This window comes from Tenrec ecaudatus, chromosome 13 (assembly GCF_050624435.1).
Source record: "Tenrec ecaudatus isolate mTenEca1 chromosome 13, mTenEca1.hap1, whole genome shotgun sequence".
NCBI classification, from domain to species: domain Eukaryota; kingdom Metazoa; phylum Chordata; class Mammalia; order Afrosoricida; family Tenrecidae; genus Tenrec; species Tenrec ecaudatus.
Genome location: NC_134542.1, coordinates 79,967,396 through 79,992,793, shown reverse-complemented (window position 1 = coordinate 79,992,793; position 25,398 = coordinate 79,967,396). Strand labels below are relative to the sequence as shown.

Sequence of the window (25,398 nt, the reverse complement as noted above, 5' to 3'; positions counted from 1 at the left end):
TCTGTATGCCTGATCCTGAGAAGTGAGGTTTTTCCCAACATTTTCTCTTCCCTTCCCTCCTGTTGCTTCCAGGGTCTAGAATACAGGTGGATGGATTAAGTGTCACTTGGCAATCATGTGGTCACCTATAACATATACTATATTCTCTCAGTCTTAGGAAGTCTCATAAAGGCCATCCCATATTCACGGTATGGGGAAATTCTAATTCCACCTCGCCATGGGCACACTGGCAGGCATGCAGTAATGAGTGATCTTATTGTTATAATTTACACTTCCTTAATGATATAGGGGAGGAGTCTGATGATGCTGTGGTTAAAAATTGGGCTGCTAACTTTGAAGTTAGTAGTGTGAAACACTAGTCACTGAGGGAAAGATAAGACTTTATGCCTGGGAAGAGTTAGTCTCAGAAACCCACAGGGGCAGTTAGGGAAAGTTGTACCTTGTTCTATAGGGTCTCTACAAGTTAGAATGGCATTGAGTTGTTTGGTTATTTAATGACATGTGAAGGAGCCCTGGTGGCACAGAGGTTAAGCATTTGGCTGTTCAAAATCACCAGCAGCTAGCCTTTGCTTTGTATCATGGAAAGCCCTTGCTGAGATTTGGGTTTCTGGCCCTGTTCCTCACCACAGGTGGCCATCACCTAAGATTCTTGCATCTTGAGCACACTTGGGCTTCTCCAGGTGCTAATGCTTAACTCTCCAACTTCAACTGGCCCTTTGTGTATGTTAGAAGACTTTGAGATCTCCTAACTGCTCTGTGAGAATTCGGGGAGGCCTGGGACAAGGATTTCCTTTGTTTATAGGACTCTCAGGTCTTCTAAACTGTTATGCTAGCCAGTATTTGATGTTTAGGAATTTAATAATTTTCTATAGGAGTTATTTTTGTCTTGTGTTTGGGGTCACACCTTTCCTGTCTTACAGAGTGGCCTGACACTGACAGATGCTGGAATTCAGTTCATCTGATGCCTTTCATCCTTTGCACTGGCAGACTAAAAGAAATTTGATTTTAAAAGTTAATGTATTATAGAGAGGTGATCTATTGTGGCTTAACAGCCATAATCCCTTAATATTCAGTAGTTAGCAATTTGCCATATTTGCTTCATATAATTATTAGCAGCCATAGTGTCACACTGGAGAAGTGCTAGACTGCTAATTGAAAGGTGGGTAGTTGAAACCTTCCAGCCTTACTGGGAGAGAAAGATATGGCAGTCTGCCTCCATAAACGATTTAGAGTTGCGCTCTAGCTTTATAGGGGGGTGATAAGTCAGAATCACTTTGAAATTGCACAATGTGTACGTTTATATTTACATATTTTCTGAAATGAACATTATTTCAGAAATGTTTTCATGTAAGTTGCAGTCATCATGAAACTTAGTTACTGTGCTCAGTGTGTCTCACCTGAGTTTATACATAACTTCAACATTATTAGCGTCATGAATAAAATTAACAGTAATCTTAATATATTCTGAAATCCAGTCCCTGTTCAAATCTTGTTAGTTTTCTTTTTAAATTAGAATCCAGCCAAGGTTCATGCGCTGCTTTAGGTTTTGTGTCTTTACCCTAAACTAGACCAGCCCTCTACAGTTTATTTTTGTGATGTTGACCTTTTGAAGAGCTCAGCTTATTTACAGTATGTTCCCTATTCTGAGATATACTTATATGATTCTTGTGTTGTCATTTGTATTTATGGTTATATACTTTACGATTAAGATTTGTTTGGCCTTTTTACCGAAAGTGCAGCTCTTTTTCCTGTACTTATTTTCACGCTTTTCCTTAAACAGTATGAGCACCAAAACAAACCAGTTACCATTGAGTTGGCCCCAACTCGAGAATCCAACAGCACAGGGTAGAATTGTGCATAGGATTACTAAAAGTATAATTCAGCAGTTTTCAACCTGTGGTCGCAACCCCTTCGGTGGTCAAAGGGCCCTTTCACAGGGGTCACCTGATTTATAACAGTAGTAAAATGACAGTTATGAAGTAGCAACGAAAATAATTTTATGGTGGGGCTCACCACAACATGAGGGACTGTTAAAGGGTCGCGGCATTAGGAAGGGTGAGATCCACTGGATAATCTATGGAAACTTGACTTCACATCTTTCTACTACAGAGCAGTTGGTAGGTTCAAAACTGCATAGTCATCTCATTATTAAGAACTGGAGACTCTCTGGTGTTTTGTTTACTTCTGTTGTGACACTTAGATTTTATCATGGCTGGCTGCTGTCTTTGTCTCCCCACTCCCCTCAGCCTTAAGAACAGTTTTAGAAGATAGGCTTGCAGAGCAGAATACCCAAAACAAGGATACTCTTTAAAGAGCTTTCAAAGCTTCCCCAAAACCCCGTGGAATGAAACGCCTATTAGTATAGTTCTTTCATGAGAAGACTAAGCATGTAAGGTGTGTGGAGCTATATTGAGGAGATGGGTCGTTGTCACTCTGCAAGAAAGGAGAGACCCAAGTGGAGCACATTATTTGGACCCTGAGATTCTTAGGAAGTGAGAGTGGCCGTAGAGGATCTGCACCTAGAGCATCTTAGGTTTTCCAACCTTTCTTAAAATGTTTGGTCTTTCTAAAGCATAAAATAGTTTTAAAACAATTTTATATGAGGGCAATATTCCTATATATACTTGTTGCAAAACTTCAGTGACTTGGAAAATGTTCCAATGAGTTTTGTTAAAAGTTTGCTAATAACCTTGACTTCAAAATAATTTTTTTTGTTTTCCATGGCACAAAAAGTATACTCTTTTGTAAGACACCCTAACAAATGTCTTACCAAGAGAACTTGGTTTGTAATAAATTTGTGCATGCTGAACTACAACCATAGTAGTACTTTTTAATTTGTGTATCTTTTTTTAACCTGTGTATATTTTCAAGTACCATAAATACTCGAGTATAAGCTGACCCGAATATCAACTAAGGCACCTAAATTTTACCACAAAAACTGCATTAAAATGTGCTGAAAACCTCGACTTATACACAAGTATAAATGGTAGCTTCTGTGTGAAGTAGACATACTACACGAATTATGGAGCTCTTTTGAATATCCATTTTTCACTCCTGTTTCATCAACTACTATTAATAAATACCTTGAGGTAAGGATGCAACTTAACATAAATTCACAAGTTTCATAAAATTAAAATCTCAAATATCAATCTTGAGGTTTTTCTCTCTTAACCTTTTTTACCCCCCACTTCAAAACAAGTTTTCGTAGATCAGAGATTGCTGTCAGTGCCTTTACTAAGTCATACGCCAATTGCTGATAGAGATAACATCACAAAATTAAATTCTAGTGGACTATGGAAGCAAGGCTCAAAGGAAATTTAAGTTAAGCTTGCTAGGCAAGCCAGTGGCAACCATGAGTGCTGTTTTACAAATTGAGTAGGAATGCTTTTATCTTCCCTGCCAACATCATGTTTTACTATCTAACTACACTAATAAAACACACAAGTTCAAAGTTGAAATTATCATGAATTTCAAGATGTCAGCTGCAGAGCTTTAAACAAGTTCAGAACACTGTCTGATTGCCCCAGTAGTAGATCTCTGAAGCTGAACCTTGTGATAAGTTATCACACAGATTCCTATTTTCAAAATTTGGGAACAAATCTAAATTTTAAGAAAAGTAGTGAGGAAAGGTAGAATTACTGTTGGCTTGACGGTAACCAAGCCAACAGCAACTCAGTGACAACTTTCGGTGCAGCAGAATGAAACTTGTTCCTTATTTCATAATCATGATCTGCCATCTCACTGAGCATCTTCACCTTTACTAGCCACCTATCTTGCCAGACAAAGGAAATCGAGAGATTATCAAACCATTGAAGAAAGATTGTGTATAATACACATGTAAATTATTTTTTGCACTGTACATTTTTAAGTCTTGGTTAAAGCATTATGTTTCAAATATTTTTTTCTGATAGTCCTGTACAGTTAACATCAGTGCTTAGAATTATTACATGAAAGGGGAAAAGTAATTATTTTATTACTGTGTAGCGTATTTCTTTGTTCTTCCTTAGACTACATTTTCTTTGATGATGAGTACTCTTCAGTGTTCAGTGTTATCACACCTCACCTCTTGTTTAGTGGCTAGAGTATTTAGTAAGTATTCAGAAAACTATGGTAAATGAATGAGTTTAAAGATACCTCATAGACCCCAATAAAATGATTTAAATAACAACAACAAACTATGCCTACAAATGTTACAAATGAAGTTGACCTGTTTGACACTAATTTTGCTTTTGAGTATGCCACCATGGGGGTAATAAGTGAGATAAATGTGCATTAAAGGAGTTGCAGAAGAAAAAAAAAAGATACCTCATAGAACTTTATAAATAGTACTTTCTAAATAGTCTGGTAGTTTTTAAGAGCTGTGTATTTAATTTAAAATTTTTTGTTCTTTTGATCTACAACTTATGTAAGCAAATTATAATATTTTTGCATAACCACCTACATTGTCAATAGTCAATCAATTTGTGTCGAGGAGTTGCCAAAAATACTGGAATGTGGTATACATTTTATCTGTCATAGGACCTGCCTCTGTGTGTCTCAAGAGGCATGCTTCAAACAGCTTTCTCACTGGGTTAGTTTCTTTCACCTGGAAAATAAAATTGGCTATATGTATCATCAGAGTAAACTGAGAAATAGGATTAAGAATTGTTACTGTTGCTAAAGAACTGTAGACCTAATATCTTTCAGAAGGTATTTTGTCTGTTTGAAACCCTCAAATAACAAATAAAGCCCCTTGTTTAGTATTTTTGGAGCTTTCAAGATAAAATAAATATGCTACATGTTAATTCACCTAGGAGCTTTTCCTGTTAATATTTTAACCACTTCCAATATTTTGTCTAATGCATGCAGTCTTTACGCTTCCAATTCAAAATTCACCTATTTTGTTCTTTTAATAAAGTATGCATACATATGTAAGATATTTACATAGACATGAAAAGCTGATAGTGCAAAAGGGTTATAAGTTAGATGTTTTAAGTCAGGTGACTGCTTTATCATCCAAAACCAGGCCACTTTTCAGAGACAGCTCACATACTATTAATAATTTGTCCCAGGATAATAATGAGCCTAAACTAGGACTTTTGGGTGCAAACTAGGACTGTTCTGAGAATATGGGAGATAGGGTGTTATCCTACTTACAAGTATAATCGACCTTGTGAGCTGCAAGCTCTTAAGCACACAGCTGCTAACCAAAAGTTGGCTGTCAGATTCATCCAGAGACTCTTCAGAAGAAGACCTGGCATTCTACTGCCAAAAGACCACTGCCATCGAGCACCCTAGGGGCGCAGTTCTACTCTGAGACCCTCAGGGATGGATGACTCAGCAACCCCTTGCCCTACCTTTCACCACAATTTACTCTCCTGTGGAAGCGACTCAACTTCAGCTGTGTCTTTCAGGATTTATCCTTCATGCTTGTTAATACTGTTCTGTGGTTTTTCATTGTGAAATATCTGTTGTCTTATTACCATAATCTTTCTACCCAGTTCTATCCCCACGGTATGTTAGTAGCACAACTATTTAGTTAATTAGCAGTATGTGTTGGCATTATTGTGATGGTCTAACTATTAAAACATTCACCCAAACAAAAGTCTGCTTTTCTTGAACAATGAATGACGGCTTTTCCCCTCCCTAAGTTAAAAATTAGTTTTAACCAGGGAAATGTGTTTCTGTTTGATTTCCCTCCCCTCCCCCCTTCTTGTTCACACCTGCCTTAGAAATTTTATTTTGTTGCCTGTGGTCTTGTTTTATCTAGATGGGTAAGTTTCTTGTACTTTCTTTATGCCATTTGCCTTTCCTTTGTAGCTAACAATTTACTGGATTTTATAGATGTTTTGTTCTTTCGTGCTTCGTGTTCTCATTTTCTTAGAGTGTGCTCATTGGTTTCCTAGAGTTTTTTTTTTTTGACAACTTACATGTCTGAAAATATGTCCTGATTTTCACTTTACACTTAAGTTTTAAAGTTGAAATTCAAGACTAAGACTTTTTTCATCAATACTAGTCTAGAGGCATTGCTTCCTTATCTTAGTTTTTAATGCTCCTCCCTTTCCTTAATTTTTCATTCTTTCTTTTCCCACTCTGGAAAGTTATAGGCTCTTTGTAAAATTTTCTGGTATTTTGAAATTTCAGAGTGATGTATTTTGTTATTTTGATTCCACTGAGTTACTCTTGAGTAACTGAGTGGTTTGCAATCTGAGATGTTATAGTGAAAAATGGGTATAAATTAAGAACCTTGGCTCTAATGTGGATGACTATGGAAAAGAAAGGAACTCTGGTGCTGTTGGGTGAGGGTTGGAATGCTAATTGCAATGTGGGCAGTCACACCGACTAGCCACACCAAAGGAGAAGGATGAATTGTTCTGCTCCTGTTAAGATTTACAGGCTCAGAAAGTCCATATATGGTTGCTATGAGCCTGAAGCAATTGCAACCATATGTGGAGTTTATATATGGCAGTGACTTTGGTTTTTGGTATGGAAGAGTTATGTTATTTGTCTTCTATTGGTATTTTTTATATCACCGCTTTCAACTTGAAAACCTCATGTCTAGAGACCTCATTCAAAATTCTCCAGAAAATAAATTGGAAAAAACTTAATTTATAAAAATGTCCATATAGTAACAATTTATAATGTCCCCAAACTGGAAAGAATTCAATATTCATACATAATGTCTATCCATAATGTCAACCAAGTCTACTTCCGTGGAAGTTTATTTTAACTCAGAGAGACCCTGTAGGATAGAATAGAACTCCGTAGGGTTTCCAAGGAGCAGAATGCCTAATCTTTCTCATAAAGAGTAGCGTGTGGATTCGAAATCCCAGCTTTGCACTTAACAATATAACATGTAACCCACTACACCGCAAGGAGGACTCTTTACATTCATAATTCCCCAAATGAAACCCATTGTTTTGATAATTCCAACTCATACCAACCCTAATTACAATTCCTGAGGCTTTGTAAATCTTCATGGGAGCAGATAGCATCATCTTTCTACTATGCCGTGTACGCTGGCCTTGAACTGAGGTTAGCAGTGCAACATTTCATGGGCTCTTCCATATCCCAAAACCAAACTCAATGCCAGTGAACCAATTCCGACTCACAACAAACCTATATAGGAAGGGCAATTTGTGTACATTCTTTGGATGCCTGATACCTGATCCCATCTACACCTTGTGATCACACAGGCTGGTATACTTCTTCCATGTGGGCTTTGTTGCTTCTGAGCCAGATGGCTGCTTGTTTATCTTCAAGCCTTTAAGACCCCAGACACTCTTTTGATAGCCGGGCACCATCAGCTTTCTTCACATTTGCTTATGCACCTGCTTTATCTTCAGCGATCATGTTGGGAAGGTGAGCATCATGGAATGACTATTTAATAGAACAAAGTGTTCTTGTATTGAGGAGTACTTGAATGGAGGCCCAATGTCCACCTGCTACCTTAATGCTAAACTTATAAGTTATTCACATAGATCTATTTCCCCATCATATATAAATATATTTATATATATACATGCCTATATTTAGACGTCTATATGCCTCCTAGTTCTTTCCTCTTTCCTTTTACTTTCCTCTTGTCCCACTATTATGCTCAGCCTTCATTTGGGTTTCAGTAGTTCCTCTTGGTTATATTGCTCTCGATCAATCCCTACCAGGTTGTCAGGCCTTTTTTGTCCACACCCTGTTAGGCAATCTTCAGGAATTCTAAATAGACAGCTTGATTAACAGCCTGACATGGTGGAATGAAGTCCAAATGCACTACAAGTTGACATTTTCGTTCTTTTGTTACATTTTAAAAACTTATTGTGAACTAGGTGAAGGTTTGCAAAGCTTGGTCAATTTCCTATTTAATGCCTATACAGTTTTGTTTCACTGATTTTACCCCCTTGGTATAGTCTCACTTATGCATTTCCTTCCTGAGTTTTCTGTTCTCTCATATTTTAACTTGGACTATTGTGTACTCACTTTACCCCCAGACAAATTGTAAGAAAATACAGGTAGTCCCCAACCTGTGGCAGGTTTCTGTTTCAGTGACTGATATAAATAAAATACTTCTGTATCAATCATGTCTTTGGGGGCTCTTAAAAATTCAAACTTAACACATATAACATTTAATACTAACAAGATAACCAAACCAACAGTGTCATCATGTATGTGCTATGTTGTACATTGGGACTACCTGTGCTTTTTAAATGGTCTTGCTTCAAAGAAGGACAGATAAGATTACAACAAAAGGCGATATATCTTAAGTATGTACAAAGTGGAAACACAGGGAGGGGAAAAGTGTTTAGAAAATAACGAATTTGATGAGGACTGTATAGACTTTCGACATACATAGTAAGGCCCGTGACAATGTATTGTGTGGAAACCGTTTGCCATCGAGTTGATTTGGACTCATGGTGTTCCCATTTGTGTGAAAGTAGAAGTAATACGAAAGGTTTTGAGTAGCTAAATTTGCCAAAGTAGGTTGCCAGGCCTTAACCTTTCTTCTTCGGAGCTTCCAGATTAGTGGTTCTCAACCTTCCTAAGACTGAGATCCTTTCATACAGTTCCTCATGTGGTGGTGACCCCCAACCATAAAGTAATTTTCATTGCTACTTCATAACTGTAACTTTGCTACTGTTATGAATCGGGTGACCCCTGTGAAAGGGTTTTTTGACCCCCAAAGGGGTCTTGACCCACAAGGTTGAGAACTGCTGCTCTAGATATACTTTAAACCTTTAACGATTTTGTTAAACAGCTACAAACCTTGACTTACTTTTTTTTTTTTTTTTTGCCATCCAGGATTCCTTGTTGTATTGAGCATATAGAATATTTACTGTCATGAAGTAGATTCTGACTCATGGCACCCCCATATATTACGGAATAGAACTGCTGGATAGGATGTTCTTGGCAGGTATCTTTATAGGAGGATCACTAGGCCTTTCTTTTGCGGTGCTGCCAGCCTTTTGATTAATAGTGGATCATAAACAATTGATGCTCTAATTGTTAACTTAAATGTTGTGTTGAGGGATATGCAAATAGTACTTTTTTGCCTATCACCAGGGTATGCACCTTGGACACTTAATAGTTAAGAATAGCAAGAGAATCAAGGACAAACTGCTGTAGGATTTTATTTAAAGACAACATTTAGTAAAGAAAAGAATTTAGGCTCTGAAACAGACCTCCGTATTTCTCAGTACCCTTTAAAGTGTTTTGTTTCATTTATGAACAGTAGGGAACCTATGATGGATTTCAGACCTCTGCCTTATAGAAGCAAATAGAGATAATTTCACAATTTGCCAAGCTAGATATAGCTAATTTGCATGACTAATTCTTGATTTGAGCTGATGATTAAAGAGGATTAAGAATTGAAGGTTTGCATGTTTTCCCAAAGGCAATTAATTGAAATTTGCATTTCACAGGAAACCTTAAGAATGGAATCTAAGCCTTCAAGAATCCCAAGAAGAATTTCTGTTCAACCCTCCAGCTCTTTAAGTGCTAGGATGATGTCTGGAAGCAGAGGAAGTAGTTTAAATGATACCTATCATTCAAGAGACTCTTCATATAGACTGGATTCAGAGTATCAGGTAACAACTTGATTTGCAGTGTTTGTTCATAGTCGCTTACCTTACAGCTGCATGTTTTTCTGATTTTTTTTTTATTAAAAGAAAGCTATTTTTAACACACTTAGCTGAGACATTCTGTAATCAGGCATATCAAAATTCTTGCAACAAAATAAGTGACTTCTGGGGTAAGTAAAAAAAGTATTGCTATTAGGTTTCAGTTCATACCTGCACGGGTTTATTTCAAACAAAATATGTTTAAACTTCATTCCGTGGTCAATAGATGACTTCAAACAACCTTTGTCAGCCATAGACTTGTTTTAATCTCCTAGTAGTACCTTCTCAAAAGTGATCTGGTCGAAATAGTGCTCTGTGGGCCAGAACAAGTCAAGGTAAAGAGGTAAGTTCAGCAGGTGATGACAGCTGTTTTGGGGTGTTCAAAGGGTTGCTCTGAATAGATTTTCTCCCAAAATACAGGATGATCATCTGGGCTTATTAGAAAGAAGCTCTAAGAAAATTGAAATCTACAGCGGGGAGAATTAAGGTGGGAAAGTTGTACCACGAAATTTCCTTCTAGCAGGACATTGTGTGCCTGCTCATTCTTAAGGATAGCAAGTGTTCTGAAAGAATTTCCTTTGGAGACCTTATTGTATCCTCCCCCAGCTTTGGTCATGCCTCTTCAGACATTATTTTTCTTCCCCAAACTCAAAACATTTTTAAAAAGAGCATAATGTGAATCTCTTGCGGGTGTCCTAAAATTGTTTTGATATGGTGTAAATCAACCTCGAATACTTTGGGGAAAGGTTAGAAACATGGAATCACTGCTTTCAGAAGTATATAGGCCTATACCGAATGTATTGTCAAGCAATAGCCTCACATTATTTTGATGTTTTGCGAAATCAATGTTTTTTTAATTTTGTAGCAGCATTTTTAATATATTGAACAAAATTGATTTTAAAGTCTTTATTTTTAAAATAATTTTATTTGGGGGCTCATACAACTCTTAATCACAATCCATACATACTTCATTGCGTCAAGCACATGTGTACATTTGTTGCCCTCATTCTCAAAACACTTGCTTCCTACTGGAGCCCTTGCTATCAGCTCCTCATTTTTTACCCTCCCTCCCCGCCCCCTTCCCTCACAAACCCTTGATAATTTATAAATTATTATTTTGTCATGTCTTACACTGTCCAACATCGCCCATCATCCACTTATCTGTTGTCCTTCCCCCGCGGAGGGGGTTATATGTAGATCCTTGTGATCTATTCCCTCTTTATTACCCCACCTTTCCTCCACCCTCCCGTATCATTACCCTCCTTGAGGGGTTCATCTGTCCTGGATTCCCTTTGTTTCCGGTTCCTACCTGTACCAGTGTACATCCTCTGGTCTAGCAGGATTTGTAAGGTAGAATTGGGATCATGATAGTGGGTGAGGTGGACTCCTTTAAGAACTAGAGGAAAGTTGTATGTTTCATCGTTGCTACATTACACCCTGGATGGCTAGTCTTCTCCACTCCTCACTCCCCCTCATTCACAATGATATGATTCTTTGTTCTTTGATGCCTGATACCTGATCCCGTCGACACTCATGATCAGACAGGCTGGTGTACTTCTTCCATGTGGGTTTTGTTGTTTCTGAGCGTTATGGCCTCTTGCTTATCTTAAAGCCTTTAAGACCCCAGACACTACATCTTTGATAGCTGGGCACCATCGTCTTTCTTCACCACATTTGCTCATGCACCTGTTTTGTCTTCAACGATTATGTCAGGGAGGTGAGCATCAGGGAATGCCAGGTTAATAGAACAAAGTGTTCTTGCATTGAGGAAGTACATGAGTGGAGGCCCAGTGTCCATTTGCTACCTTCATACTAAGCCTATACATATATGCACATAGATCTATTTCCCCATCCTCATATATAAATATGATGGAATATCTAACCTGAGCTGATATGCAATCAAATCTTTATGGGTAAACAATATAAATAAAAAAGTATGGCTAGAACCTGCCTCCCCCTAGAATTTACTTCAGAGGACAGCACTGAAGTTACAGCTCAGGGAAAGGGACATGTCTGATAAGAGTACACGGGAGCAAATGAAGGGCAAGGAAGAGAGAGTGGAGCACATCCTGGCCCACCAAGCCTGGAGGACGATATCCCTGCTCAGAGGAGTCAATGCACAGAGAGGACCATATGGCCAGCCCCACGATGAGACACCGCATTCCTCACTGATCCATAGCCCTACAGGGGATAACACTGGAGACAGTGTGGGAATTGCTCACGATCTGACCACATCACACCAAGGCAAAACACTAAGGGTGTGCAACAGAACAAGGGGAGCAGAGCAAGGAAGTCCCGAGAGAATACCAAAAATAAACTTTAGGGCCACGGCATGGTACCCCATCACACTCAACCAGAAAACACTCTGAAGGTCAACAAACAAACCTTGAACTATTTACAAGCTTTTCTTGTTTTTGTCGTTGCTTTTGTGTTCTTGTTTTCTTTTGTTGCTTTGTTTTGCTCTGTTTTGGGACATGTTATTATCTCTGCAGGCCTAATAGGTGGGATAAACAAGATGGAGAAGAAAACACCGGAAAGAAGGTTCGGGGGGACATGGGAGATGGGGGAAAGGAAGTAGTATTAATAAACCCAGGAACATGGGAACAAGTGATCCAACATTGGTGGCAAGGAGGGTGGAGGAGACCTGGTAGGGTGTATTCAAGGGCAATGTAACTAAGAGGAACTACTGAAACCCAAATGAAGTCTGAGCATGATAGTGGGACAAGAGGAAAATCAAAGGAAATAGAGGAAAGAACCAAGAGTAAAGGGCATTTATAGAGGTCTAAATATAGGCATGTACATATGTAAAAATATTATTTATGAGGATGGGGAAATAGATCTATGTGCATATATGTATAGGTTTAGTATTAAGGTAGCAAATGGATCAGTTGCATTTCTGTATACTAGTAATGAATAACCCAAAGCAACATTCAGAAAACAACTGCATCTATAATATCAAGGAAAATTACTTAGGAATAAATTTATTATTTATAAAAGGGGCAGGATTTGTATAGTAATGACTACATAACATTGTTGAAAGAAATAAGATCTAAATTAAAATTAAGTAAAGGGTTGAATAAACATGTCTTCAGAGAAGATAAACAAATAGTCTATTAGCACATGAGAAATTGCTCAAAACCTTCAATCAAACGAATATTCAAGAAAGGCAAACCAGAGTAAAATAAAAGCATACTCACTTGAATGGCTAAAATTAAAACAGCTTGAAACTCACTGCCATCCAGTGTATTCCTACTTAGAGTGAACCCATAGAACTACAGGACAGGGTAGAATTTCCCCTGGGTTTCAGAGACTATAGGGGAGTAGAAAACCTTTATCTTTATTCTATGGAACAATATGGAGCAAAAAAAAATGAAGTACTGATACCTACTGTAGTAATTGAGCCTTTGAAATAACTAAATGGAAGAGGCCAATTCCAAAAGAGGATATACTGTGTAATTGAATGTGTGGAATAGAAAAAGAAGATAAAGAGGAGAGAATATGGATAGTAACTAAAAATGAGTATGGAGTTTCTTTTGGGAATCATGAAAATACTTTCAAATGAGATGGGGGATTACATACCACTGTAGTTAATTTTTTATATTCCTGGTAGTTATGTTCTATATATTCATTTTGTAACACTAATCAAGAAAATGCTGAATATTACTAGGAGAAATACAAGGTGACTTCAAACAATTTGTGGACTAAATTGATTTAAAAGGTAATTAAAATAGTCCACGATCCCTTTAAAGCTTCATTACAAGTTTAGGTTTCTGTAAGTACTGGATCAGAAAACTTAGCAAATGATCAATATTTAACTTTGAAAAAAAAATTTAACTTTGTTTTTTGTGCTGCTTTTCTTAAAAGACAGAATATATACGAGGGCCTTCAAAATATTCTTGGAACAATTAAATGGAAAGATACCATATGTTCTCGAGTATAAGCTGACCCAAGTATCAGTCGAGGTACCTAATTTTACCACAAAAACTGCATTAAAATTGTGCTGGAAAACTAGGCTTGTACTTGAGTATATATGATAATAGATTTTTTTTTCCAAAAACTTTTTAAAGCCTCGATTCATTAACCTTAAACTTTAAAAGAGCACTCAAACTAAAGCCTGAACAAAGCTAACATAACAGGTATTTTCTCTGTGAGACCCATCAGTCGTTGTCTTCAAAACATTTAGACCATCAATACCAAACGTGAGACCATTTTAAACAAAACTGACCAGTAATAAATGCAAAAGGGGAGGTGGCATTGAATACAACACAAATGGGCACTATTTACAGAATGAAAGTTGACTCTTGCACCTTAGAGAAGATAAAACTGTCACTGTTTGGATGATCCTATTTTTAAGTTAGTAGGAAGTGGAGGCAAAGATTTTGTTCTGAACTTAATCCAGTACAAAACAAAACGTGCCATTGAGTCGATTTGGACGCACAGTAACTCTTACGTGGCACACTACAGAACTGCCTCTAGGTTTCCAAATCTTTATAGGAGTAGAAAGCATCTTTCTCCCACAGTGTGGGTGGAGGGTTCAAACTGCTGACAGTGTGGTTAGCAGCCCGGTGCATAACCAGGATCCCAAAGCAGCAGAGAAACTGGTGAAAAGTTTTATTCTTGGAACAGTAATTGTCATCTCAGTGATAATATACAGGCTGTATTGCATAGGATATCTTCTGAGTTATCTCGTGAAAATTGTTTCCTGAACAGTGAGTATGTCTTTAAGCTATTACACGTAAGTAGTAGATTTTGTAGTATTTCTTCTTTCCATGGTTCCCAGTTCAATGCAGATGTATTACTCTTTAATAGTGTCTGTGGTCCATGCAGATGAAGAAAACATGAGAATGTATTGGAATTGCACAAAATAATTTTGTTCAGTTTAAAAGGGGTATTTAATTGTGAAGTTATATCCTTCAAGTCTTAGTAGACTATAAAATGCCCTTTTTAAAGTTGAGGATGGGCTACTATACTCACAGCAATCCTGGAGGACAAAGTAAGATGGCCCCTGTAGGTTTCTCAGATTGTAAATCATTCTGGGAGTAGAATCCTTGTCTTTCTTCCTTGGAGCAGTTAGTTATCTGCATCTGCTGACCCTGCTGTTAGCAGCCAAGTGTGTAGCCCACTACGCCACCAGGGTTCCTCTAGGACTGGGTTTATAGGTGGTATTAACTAGGTTAGATGTCCTACTTGTCAAAAGAAAAATAGTATTTTCATGTGGATTCCAGTTTAATTTTGATCATCTCTGAAATCCAAAGATCTTATCATTGCTGGCCTGTGGAATAGAATGGTGGTGGTGGTAGTTGGCATTTGATTCTGATTCATAGCAGCCCTTTCCGTGCAGAGTAGAACTCCATATGGCACCATGGATGAGTTCAAAACCACCAGCCGTTCAGCCAGTTAGTAATTAATAATGCATTTTATTTTTTGTGTTCACTCTAGTTTATTGATTGGGATTCTGGAGTAGAGCATGTGAGACAAACCTTGTGCTAAACTGAAGAGTGCTAATTTCAATTAACGAAATAATCGGAACCAAGGATGATGACGTGCTTTATATGTCATTCTGATCTATCCCTTATCTGTTTTTCTAGTTCTGTGTGTCTGCTTTTTTTATTTATTCAGTGTACATGAGACTTTTGGGAGGGGGGGGAATTCCACTATCTTTTAATTCTGTTGTTCCACAAACATCTCTAAGTCCATTGTTGATATCTTCAAGGGGTCTCATGAACTGCTGTCGTTTCCTGAGTTCATGCAGTATGCATTTTAATAAGAGCACAATAGAAGGTCAGATAGCAATTTCTTAGAAGAATTTGCATGTAGAATTGTTTGTATGAAATCCCATCGGTCACCTTTTCTGTGTCCTTTTTTTGACTCTCTGAGACATTTGGCTTACTCTTCTATAAGACTTTCAGCATACTCTATAAAAGTAATTATTATTTAGTGCCTGTATCCTAGACTCTGAAGAAATTCATACATATTGGTGTTTTCATTGTCAAACTGTGATTGTTAGATTAATACAGAGTGAATTTAGGGGTTATAATACGTTCTCTTTCGTCAAGCAAGATAATACTTTTTTATTGTGAAATATTTTTTAAAACATAGAGGGCTTTTACAGATCTTGCAACAATCCATACATTGTTTTTTTTAAGATAATACTTTAAAAATAAATAATATACCATGTAATTTATTTACATGTCCGCATGATTTGGAAACTTTTTTTATTTTAAGGGCTATTACCCACTATAAGCAGTTTTAGAGATTATATGCCAATTGTGTCTGTCTTGGTTTCAATATATGTATGTCCAGTTAAGAACATTTCAGTGAAGAGAAGATTCTGTAATTGTGGTAGAAGTAATTTAGTCTTCTGATTTAAACCTGTTATTTTTAGAAATCATTTTTCTCCTTTCTATATTATATTCAGAGGTAGAATAGTTTGAATATTGTGAATGACTTGCATTTAAAGGGTTTTGTGTGTGTGTGTGAATCTACATCTTTTTATTTCTTCTGATCTATATATGTTTAAAAAGAAATAGCAAAAAGTTTTAAACTGTTTACTTGGTTTTTTTAGTTCATCAAGGAACAAATTATAAATGTTAGGATTTTTTTAACATATCTTTAATAATGTGTGGCTGTATTATAAGAATAGGTATTGGGACAAAGACCTTTTTTTTAATTGTTAATTCTTATTTCCATAGTAGGGTTTTTCCCAATCAAGTGTTTTCTTAGTACTTTTCTTGATGCTTTGTCCACCTGTAAAAAATAGAAGACAAATTCTTCATAGGGGTGAAAAAGTAAACCAGAAAGCAAAACAATTTTAAAATTAGTACTATTCAGTGTTTCATAATCAAGTGGCTTTATGTAATCACAACAACCAGCTGCTCAGCCAGTTTTGATTAATGATGTGCTCAGATGTTCCAGAGTAAGGTTGTGCTCCATATAGCTTTTGGTCACTGTGGTCTTTTAGAAATAGATCAATAGGCCTTTCTCTGGATGGCTTGAACTGTCAGCCTTTCTATTACAGGGACAGATGGGTAAAAGAAAACATTCTTTTAGGGAAAATCCAAATGATAGAAAATTTGGTATGTCTATGGAAGGAGTTCCTTGGGAAGTTTTTAGAGCATTGTAGATTAAATTTAATATGAAATGTTAAATTTTGGTCTTTTTAATTTTTTTATTACCAGTCCACATCCGCATCTGCATCACCATTTCAGTCTGCATGGTATAGTGAATCTGAGATTAATCAGGGAGCACGTTCAAGATCACAAAACCAGCAACGAGATCATGATCCTAAAAGACCTAAACTTTCTTGTACAAATTGTTCTTCTACCTCAGCTGGGAGAAACGTTGGAAGCGGTTTAAGTGCAGTATCAGGTAAGAGACAATATACATGAATTTTGGACCAAAGCCCTTACCTAATTGTGACATGTTTAGAAAGTTTTGAGATAAAAAGTGGAAAGTTTGTAATAATAAGAATGCATGTAAGACAAATCTAATTCCAAAATCTAGTCTGTTCCTACTCCTGGGGACCCTGTGTGCAGCAGCAAAACACTACCTGGTCCTGCGCCTCCTAACAATTGTTCTTTTATTTGAGCCCATTCTTTTAGCCACTGTGTCACTCCATCTCTGTGAGCCTTTTTTTTGCTGCCCCTCTACTTTGCGAAGCATGGTGCCCTTCTGCAGGGACTGGTCTCAAATCTTGGCAATATGTCCAAACAAGATCTTAGCAGATTCCAGTTGATTAGAATAGTTGATGTGTATGATAGTCAAGTTGTTTTTTTTAAAAAAACAAAAACAATGTGTGTTCTGCATGTTATCATAGAGGTTAGTTTTTAAATTGTTGCTAAGAAAACCACATCTAACATTTAAAATATATTACTTAGGCATATCTTTTTAACATAGTCAATATGTGCATGATACTTATTTTTGGAAAATTTGAGCACATGGTTAATCTGTACCCATTTTACATCATATTCTCATTGTATGTTCAGATGTTTGGGGGCATAGCTAAAATACTGACTGCTTGGGTGGGGAAAGATTAGTGCAAAAACCATTTTATGTGATTATTTCATTGGTGAGATATTTTGTGTGTTGAGTTTCCCTCCTAAATGAAACCATTTCTCTGTTGGAATTTCCATGTTAAATATTAGCACCCTTGGCATTTTTTTTTGAGATTTGGTGTCATCAGAAATGTTGGATACTTTCATTGAATTAAAACTTCTTCAATTATTTTAAGATTCTTCCTGGAGACATAGTCAAGTTCCCAGATCTTCATCAGTGGTGCTTGGATCTTTTGGAACTGACTTAATGAGAGAGAGAAGAGATTTGGAGAGGCGATCAGATTCCTCCATTAGCAATCTTATGGATTATAGTCACAGGAGTGGTGACTTCGCAACCTCCCAGTGTATGTATGAGCTGTATTTTTATCCATAGCTTATGTAATTTTACATTTCCTGTGTATGTACGATTAAGTCCAAAATATTACAGTTATACATGCACTGGCTTATTCCAAGCAAAGCATGCCTAAGAGTATCTTTGTAGTCAGTGGATGGCTACTGACTAGTTCTCTCATGTGATCTTTCTGTGTCATTCTCACAATAGTTCAAACTTTTTTCATAGTGCTACCGAGCATTTAATAGACTTAAATATGGTACAATAACTTCTACATGTACTGCGAATCAAAAAAATTCATGTGACTTGCTCTATTGTAGTAGTTTGGAACCATACCTACAATACCTTGAGGTATGCCCATATGTCTGCTAATACTTTATACATATAACCAATCTAACTAGACAATGCATGAGTATCCAGATTCTGTCTATAAACTTTTTCATGGGTTTTTCTTTTTAAGAATGTATTTAAGAATATTTCATTAAAATATATATATTACATAAAGGTCAGCAGTTTGAAGTCTCCAGCCACTCCTTGGAGAGAAAGGTGGGCTTTCTACTTCCGTCAAGAGTTATAGTCTCAGAAATTCACCGGGGCAGTTCTACCTAGTCATATATATATGTAAGACTGCTCTTGAGTTGGAATCCACGTCATGGCAGTGAGAGAGAGGTATACGAAATAATCTTTAACAAACCCAAACCTGCTGCTATCAAGTTGGTTCCTACTCATAGTGATCTTGTAAGACAGAGTAGAATTGCCCCTCCCCATAGGGTTTCCAAGGCTGTAAGTCTTTGCAGAAGTTGACTGCCAAAGCTTCCTCATTAAGAGTTGCTAATGGATTTGAGGTGTGACCTTTGCATGAGCAGGCTAGTACCAAGACCCATAGCAACCTTCAGGGTTTCTTAGACTGTAAATATTTAGAACAGCAGCCTTATCTGATAAGTTTAAACAGTTGATGAAAAGTTGATGAGCAGCTGTTGAGTTTGAACCTCCAACCCTGCAATTAACACTCCTCTGTATACACCATTGTACCACCAGACCCCTAATTCTTGAATATTTAATTAGAATTTGTTTAGTTAGTAACTTCATGCTAAAGAAATACCGATTTACAGTACCGTGTATACTTGAGTATCAGCTGACCGAAATATCAGCTGAGGCAGCTAATTTACCACAAAACTGCATTAAAAATGTGCTGGAAAAACTCGGCTTATACTTGAGTATATATGGTAATCACTTGAAGTCATACAGCAGAACTCCCTTAGGACAATATAAATATACCTTTAATTCCATTGAAATGAAGCGAAATAAGTGATATTGTTTGTATCGTGGTCTTTAGGCGTAAACTTTTCAAGAAAAATACCTTGGACCAATAAAGAAAAATATTGAGTTCTATAAAAGTAGAAGACAGAACTGCGTTTAAATTGAAAGGAAATAAATAACTTTTCCTTTTCAAAGACTGATGATTTTGAATAATCTAAGGTTATCTTATTCAAAATAGATGAGAACATCTATTGTTTGCTTAGGTTTGAGTAGAGCTTGAGTGCTCAGTATCATTAGCGTCTAGGTTCTTGTTGTAAGGGTACAGGATAAGAGTTGATTTAGGCCACATCACTGTTCTTCGTTGAGTCTGTTACTACAACAGCTCCTGCGTATGTTTTGTACTCTGTGTGAATGAGCCTAATTCACAAAGGAATACTGCCCTGTTTCTCATTACATGTGAAAACTAGAACCATTAGTGATGTAACGCTCATTCTGATAAAAAGCTCTTGGTCGGTATTGAATAGTATAGGTACACCTGCTGAGTAGCCAGGACTAAGAACCACTGCTATTAACATGAAAGACAAGACAAAGGGTCAGAGAGAAGTTTACCGCTTAGCAAACTTGTCATCAAATTGCTAGTGTAGGAAGAATATTTATATGAAATAGTTTTTATAATTAGTGCATCATATGAGGAAGATCTCTTAAACACTGTTCCTTTCTCTAGAGTGTTATGATTAATTATAAGGGTCATTTATATTGGATTTGTCTCAGTCTGTATTTCTTGAGGCCTGGTGGCACAGGGGTTAAAAGCTGGGCTGATGAACCAAAGGCTGACTGGGAAAGCCATCAACTGCTGCACTGGGGAAGGATGTAGCAGTTGGCTTCATAAAGATTTATAGCCATGGAAGCCCCGTGGGATGCATCTAGATAATTTGTTTCCTTGTTTTGTTGTTGTTGTTACACATCATACTAATCTAGGTATTCTTCCGTAAGACTTTCTGATTAATAGATTCAAATGTTTTTGTCACGTTAGCACATTTATGTGTTTCCACTCAATCTGTGGTAAATTTATTTCTTTAGAATTTCTGGTGTTGGCTTTGTACATACAATGCTTGATTTTAATGATAAGAACACAAAAGGAAATGGGTGATCTGTTCCTTTTTCCCTATAACGTTAGATAAGCTGTGTAATGATAGCTTTGCTGATTCTGAATCCAGTATTTCACTTTGGCAGTTATTGGTAATTAATAAATTTAAGATTAATAATATGCATGGTTTAATATAATTAGCTGTCTTTCCTTCCTTTCAAAAATAGATGTTCAAGACAGAATTCCTTCATATTCACAAGGAGCAAGACCAAAAGAGAATTCAGTGAGCACTTTACAATTGAATGCATCATCCACAAACCATCATTTGCCTTCTGAGCATCAGTCTATACCATGTTCTAGGGATTCCAGCAGAAGTTCTTTCAGATCGCACTTTTCTCAAAGAGAATTGGAATCTCCTCGAAGCAGTACACAGTCTGCATTTTCCTATATTTCAAGTAGAGATGATACCCCAACCATAAGCAGTTCAGAAAGAGTTGCTTCATCTCAAAGATCATTTCAAGAACCTTCTGAGAACGAAGGAAGGCGTACAACTAGGAGATTGTTGTCACGTATAGCTTCTAGCATGTCATCTACTTTCTTTTCACGAAGATCTAGTCAAGATTCCTTGAACACAAGATCTGCGAATTCTGAAAATTCTTATATTTCTCCTAGAGTCCTATCTTCACAGTCTCGTAGTAATACAGCATCAACTTCTGAAGTTGCAGATAATAGAGCATCAGAAACATCTCAGGGATTTAGATTTCTTAGACGAAGATGGGGTCTGTCATCTCTTGGCCAAAATCATAGTTCTGAGCCAGATTCTGAAAGTTTTAACCAAGAATCTGAAAGTAGACATGCAGGACCGTGGTTGTCATCTTCACTTAGAAATAGATGCACACCTTTGTTCTCTAGAAGGAGGAGAGAAGGAAGGGATGAATCTTCAAGGATATCTACCTCTGATATACCATCTAGATCTCATCACATTTTTAGAAGAGAAGCTAATGAAGTGGTTCACCTGGAAGCACAGAATGATTCGCTTGGGGCCACTGCCCACAGGCCACAAGCATCTGCAGCATCAGGCAGCGCTGCTACAGGGGGCTCTGCATCAGATTCAGCTCACAGTGTAAGAAATTCAGGAATAACTGGAATTCTTCCTGGTTCCTTATTCCGATTTGCTGTCCCCCCTTCACTTGGAAGTCACTTGACTGACAATGTCATGATCACTGTAGATATCATACCTTCAGGTTGGAATTCATCTGATGGGAAAAGTGATAAAACTAAAAGTGCACCTTCAAGAGATCCAGAAAAACTGCAGAAAATAAAAGAAAGGTAATTTGAATACCTATCTTAATTCCATAAAGCATGAGTAGATTGGAGAAGGAAATTAATATTTCTGAAATGCCTTTTCATAGTATTGATATCTAAAATTATTTTTTTAAATTTATTTCCAGTAAGCTGTTAGCAAGGAGCCCTAGTAGGATGGGCAAAGCTAATGGATTATTAACTAAAGAGTTGGCAGTTTGAGCCCACTAGCCAGTCTTGGGGTAAAAGTGAAAGCAATTTGCTTCTATAAATATAAATACAAGAGCCTCAGAAACTATTGGGTAGTTCTCCTTTGCCCTCCAGGACTGCTGTAAGTCAGAACCAACTCACTGGCAGTTGGTTTTTAACATGCTAGAGTCTCTCAGGTAAATGATAAGTTAGTTATATGAGTTACGCATTGAGGTTAGTGGATGGCATCAGGAAAACAAAGTTCCCATAGAGTTTGGAGTACATATATGCACAAAGACAAAAGCCTTTATCTTCTGCTTTATACTTTGCTTTACTAATGCTAAATAACATTGGTAAGAAGACAACATAGATGGCCATGGGTAGTTAATACAATGTGTCTTAACCTTTGCTGAGATGATTGATTTATATAAATAGAAGTATTTCTTATAGCAACTTATTTTTTGTGCCAAGTGAAGTCAGATGCAAAATTAATTTGATTTTGCTGTCCAAATGTATGCTGAATATTCTTTACATAGTAGGAATATTTTACTTTGACAAAGAACGGTTAAAATTCAGGATTCAGAATCTTTATGTAAAATGAAATCTTTTTCGAATTAAAAATTCCAAAGGCCGCTGATAAGAGTGAAAGAAAAAAACCCCCAAAAGTCAGAAGTTTTAGTCCAAACTTGACTATTAATATGGTCATTTATAAAGCCAACCTACTTTTTCCATCTATTAAGTTTTTAATCTAAAAGTGCAGTGAGGTGATACATGTGAAATACGGTAAAGCTTATAAAAACTATAGTGATGGGTGTGGGGTCTTTTTTTTTGCCCTCATTGAAGGTCACATGTAATAGAATTGTTTGGAAACACAGTATTTGTATTTTAACAAGAAATGCATTGAGATCCAACTCTGGTAACTAATGGGTCTTTACCTGTTTTCAGAGATGTTGCACATATAGGACAAGTTAAACCATGTAACTATTCTCTTCCTACATTTGCAGCTTGCTAGTATTTTTTCCTTCAAAAAAGATTTACTGTAATTTGGTTGTGTTAGCTTTAGTACCAGCTGATTCTGAAACCTTCCTTTGATTGCAAGCATGTCTGCTGAGGAGTCTAGTAATTATTAGATTGCTTATCCTCAAGATTTGGCTAATTTGAGTGCAGTGGTGTAGATGGAAGACACAGCATTGATTTAGTGGTCTCTCCAGTAAGCCAAAACCAAACCCACTGCCACATCAACTCCAATTCCTAGCAACCCTCATGGACAGAGCCTCTTTCGGTTTCTGAGGCTGTAAATCTGTAGGGGAGTAAAGAAACATCCTTTTCCCACTGAGTGGCTGGTGGCTTTGAACTGCTGACAAATTCTATTTATGTGGCTAGCAGCCCAACATGTAATCTAATCCACTAAACCACCAGCAATTGTTTGTGATCTTCAGAGAGAAGCTAGTCTGGTAAGATGCCTATGTGGTGGAATTGGTTTGGTATTGAACCTACATGGTGGTTGAACCCACATAGCAGTACTGTGGAAGACAGTCCTGGAGATCTGCTTCAGTAAAGGGAAAATAGGAAAAATCCACAAAGGACTAGTTCTACTCTAATACCTGGATTTGATATTAATTGGTTTTTAAGCTCTCTGGTTTTTCAAATCATTTTATGTTTATTATGTTAGAAAAGGGTGGAGCCCTGCTGGCCTAGTGGATTACATGTTGGACTGTTAAGCACAAGGTCAGCAGTTTGAATCCACCAGCTACTATGGGAGAAAGACAGGACTTTTTTTTTTTCCTGTGTGTAAAAAATTCACAATCTCAGAAACCCACAGGGGCAGTTCTACTTTGTCCTATAGTGTCATTAAGAGTCAGAAACCACACACTAGCACAGTTTGTTAGAAAAGTTAATGTGTTTGTGGCTCATTCATTAGGCATAGAAGATACTCTCCAATTAATATGTGTGGAAAAATGTGAATTTCTCAAGCAAAAAATCTAAATGCATAAAAACACTGTGTTTTTCAAGCTTGCAGAATATACCTACCATATATACTCAAATATAAGCCGAGGTACTAATAATTACCTGGGAAACCAGAAAAACTGATTGATTCTAGTATAAGCCTAGGGTAGAAAATGTAGAAGCTACTGGTGAGTTTCAATAATCAAAACAATGAAAATAAAATTACGAAAAATTGAGACATCAGTGGGGTAATGTATTTAAATATTTATTTTAAATAAAAACAAATAAAAGGACAAGTCACTTAGCATCAGTAAACCAGCACAGTAAGTGGAAAATCAGTTCAACAAAAACAATAAGGTATCCACAATGATACCTTAGGAGTACTGTTTCCTGAGCTCAATCAGCAACCAAGCTAAAATGTAGAATTAAAATCATTTCTGGAAGGCCCGTCGCACCATGTCTTCTGGAATGTCTTCCCATGCATCTCGAACCCACTTTGCTATTAACTCTGTCAGGCTTCATGAAATTTCCTCCTTTTGTTAGTCGGGCTTGACCAGATGACATCCATTCATGCCACATCCTTCGCACATGGTCTTTCAAAGGCTTATTCACAGATACACGTCATAGGACGGCTCTGATTGGTTAGATGTGAGTAAACAAACACTCAAAGCCCTGAACAGCGGAGAAACGGCAATCACCCATGATATAACGGGTGCTCCTCCTGTTACCTTGGGGTGGGGAGGGCAGCAAGATGTTCCACCTTGCTGGGGTAGCACTGACCAGTGTATAAGCCGAACCCCAGTTTTTCCAGCACATTTTTTGTGCTGAAAAACTCGGCTTATACACGGTATATACGGTACGTTTCAGGCTATGTGTGTACACCCTAGGACATGAAAGTCAGCTAACATTTGAGGGTGTCGGGCAGTGGGTCGAGACCCTTTTGGGGGTCAAACGACCCTTTCACAGAGGTCATCTGATTCATAGCAGTAGCAAAATTACAGGTATGAAGTAGCAACGAAAACAATTTTATGGTTCGTGGTTTGCCACAACATGAGGAACTGTATTAAAGGGTCATGGCGGTAGGAAGGTTGAGAACCACTGGTGTAAGGGGAATTTATGTTCAGGTCTCTTGCTGAATTCATTTAGCAGCCTATCTAATCCAAGTTGTCCTGTCCTGTAACAGTACTACATTTGGTATCCTTAATTTACTGAATATCTATTTGAGGCCAGCAGTGAACTGAGTCAATAGTGATTTCAGAGGAAAAACTACACTTATTACAGATAGTCCCTGGATCCATTCCAAGTGTGTCCATAAATAGAATTTGTCTGTCAGCCGGAATAGGTGTATACAATTCTTACTTAACCTTACTTTAGGCCCACTGAGTCAGAATGGACTTGAAGGCCGTGGGTGGATAGTGCAAGAAAAGGTCAGCCTTTTCAGGGATTTTAAAGCTGTATAATCAGTAAGTGAAGGTAATTGTGATAAATTTGTTGTAAATAAAGGTAGATTCAGTAGTTTCAAGGTGATGGCAAATTTACGTAACATTAAAGAACAAGTAAGATTTATCAGTAAATTGCACATTCGTAATCTAATACTATATATAACTTTCATTCTGCACTTAAATTAAGTAGTGCATT

At 37.2% G+C, this 25,398-nt stretch overlaps 1 protein-coding gene across 2 annotated transcripts in view; it reads left to right on the top strand.

The window, feature by feature from the left end:
• Positions 1-25,398, top strand: part of MARCHF7 (membrane associated ring-CH-type finger 7) — a 43,243-nt gene that overhangs the window by 4,356 nt on the left and 13,489 nt on the right. Inside the window, exons 2-5 of one of the 2 annotated variants that reach the window (XM_075529671.1) lie at positions 9,393-9,557; positions 16,769-16,958; positions 17,821-17,988; positions 20,550-21,651. In XM_075529671.1, the coding sequence (XP_075385786.1) occupies positions 9,405-9,557; positions 16,769-16,958; positions 17,821-17,988; positions 20,550-21,651 (1,613 nt within the window). In that variant the 5' untranslated portion in view covers positions 9,393-9,404. Of the gene's footprint in view, positions 1-9,376; positions 9,558-16,768; positions 16,959-17,820; positions 17,989-20,549; positions 21,652-25,398 lie in introns of those variants that run through there. The other variant, XM_075529670.1, reaches the window with a different exon arrangement.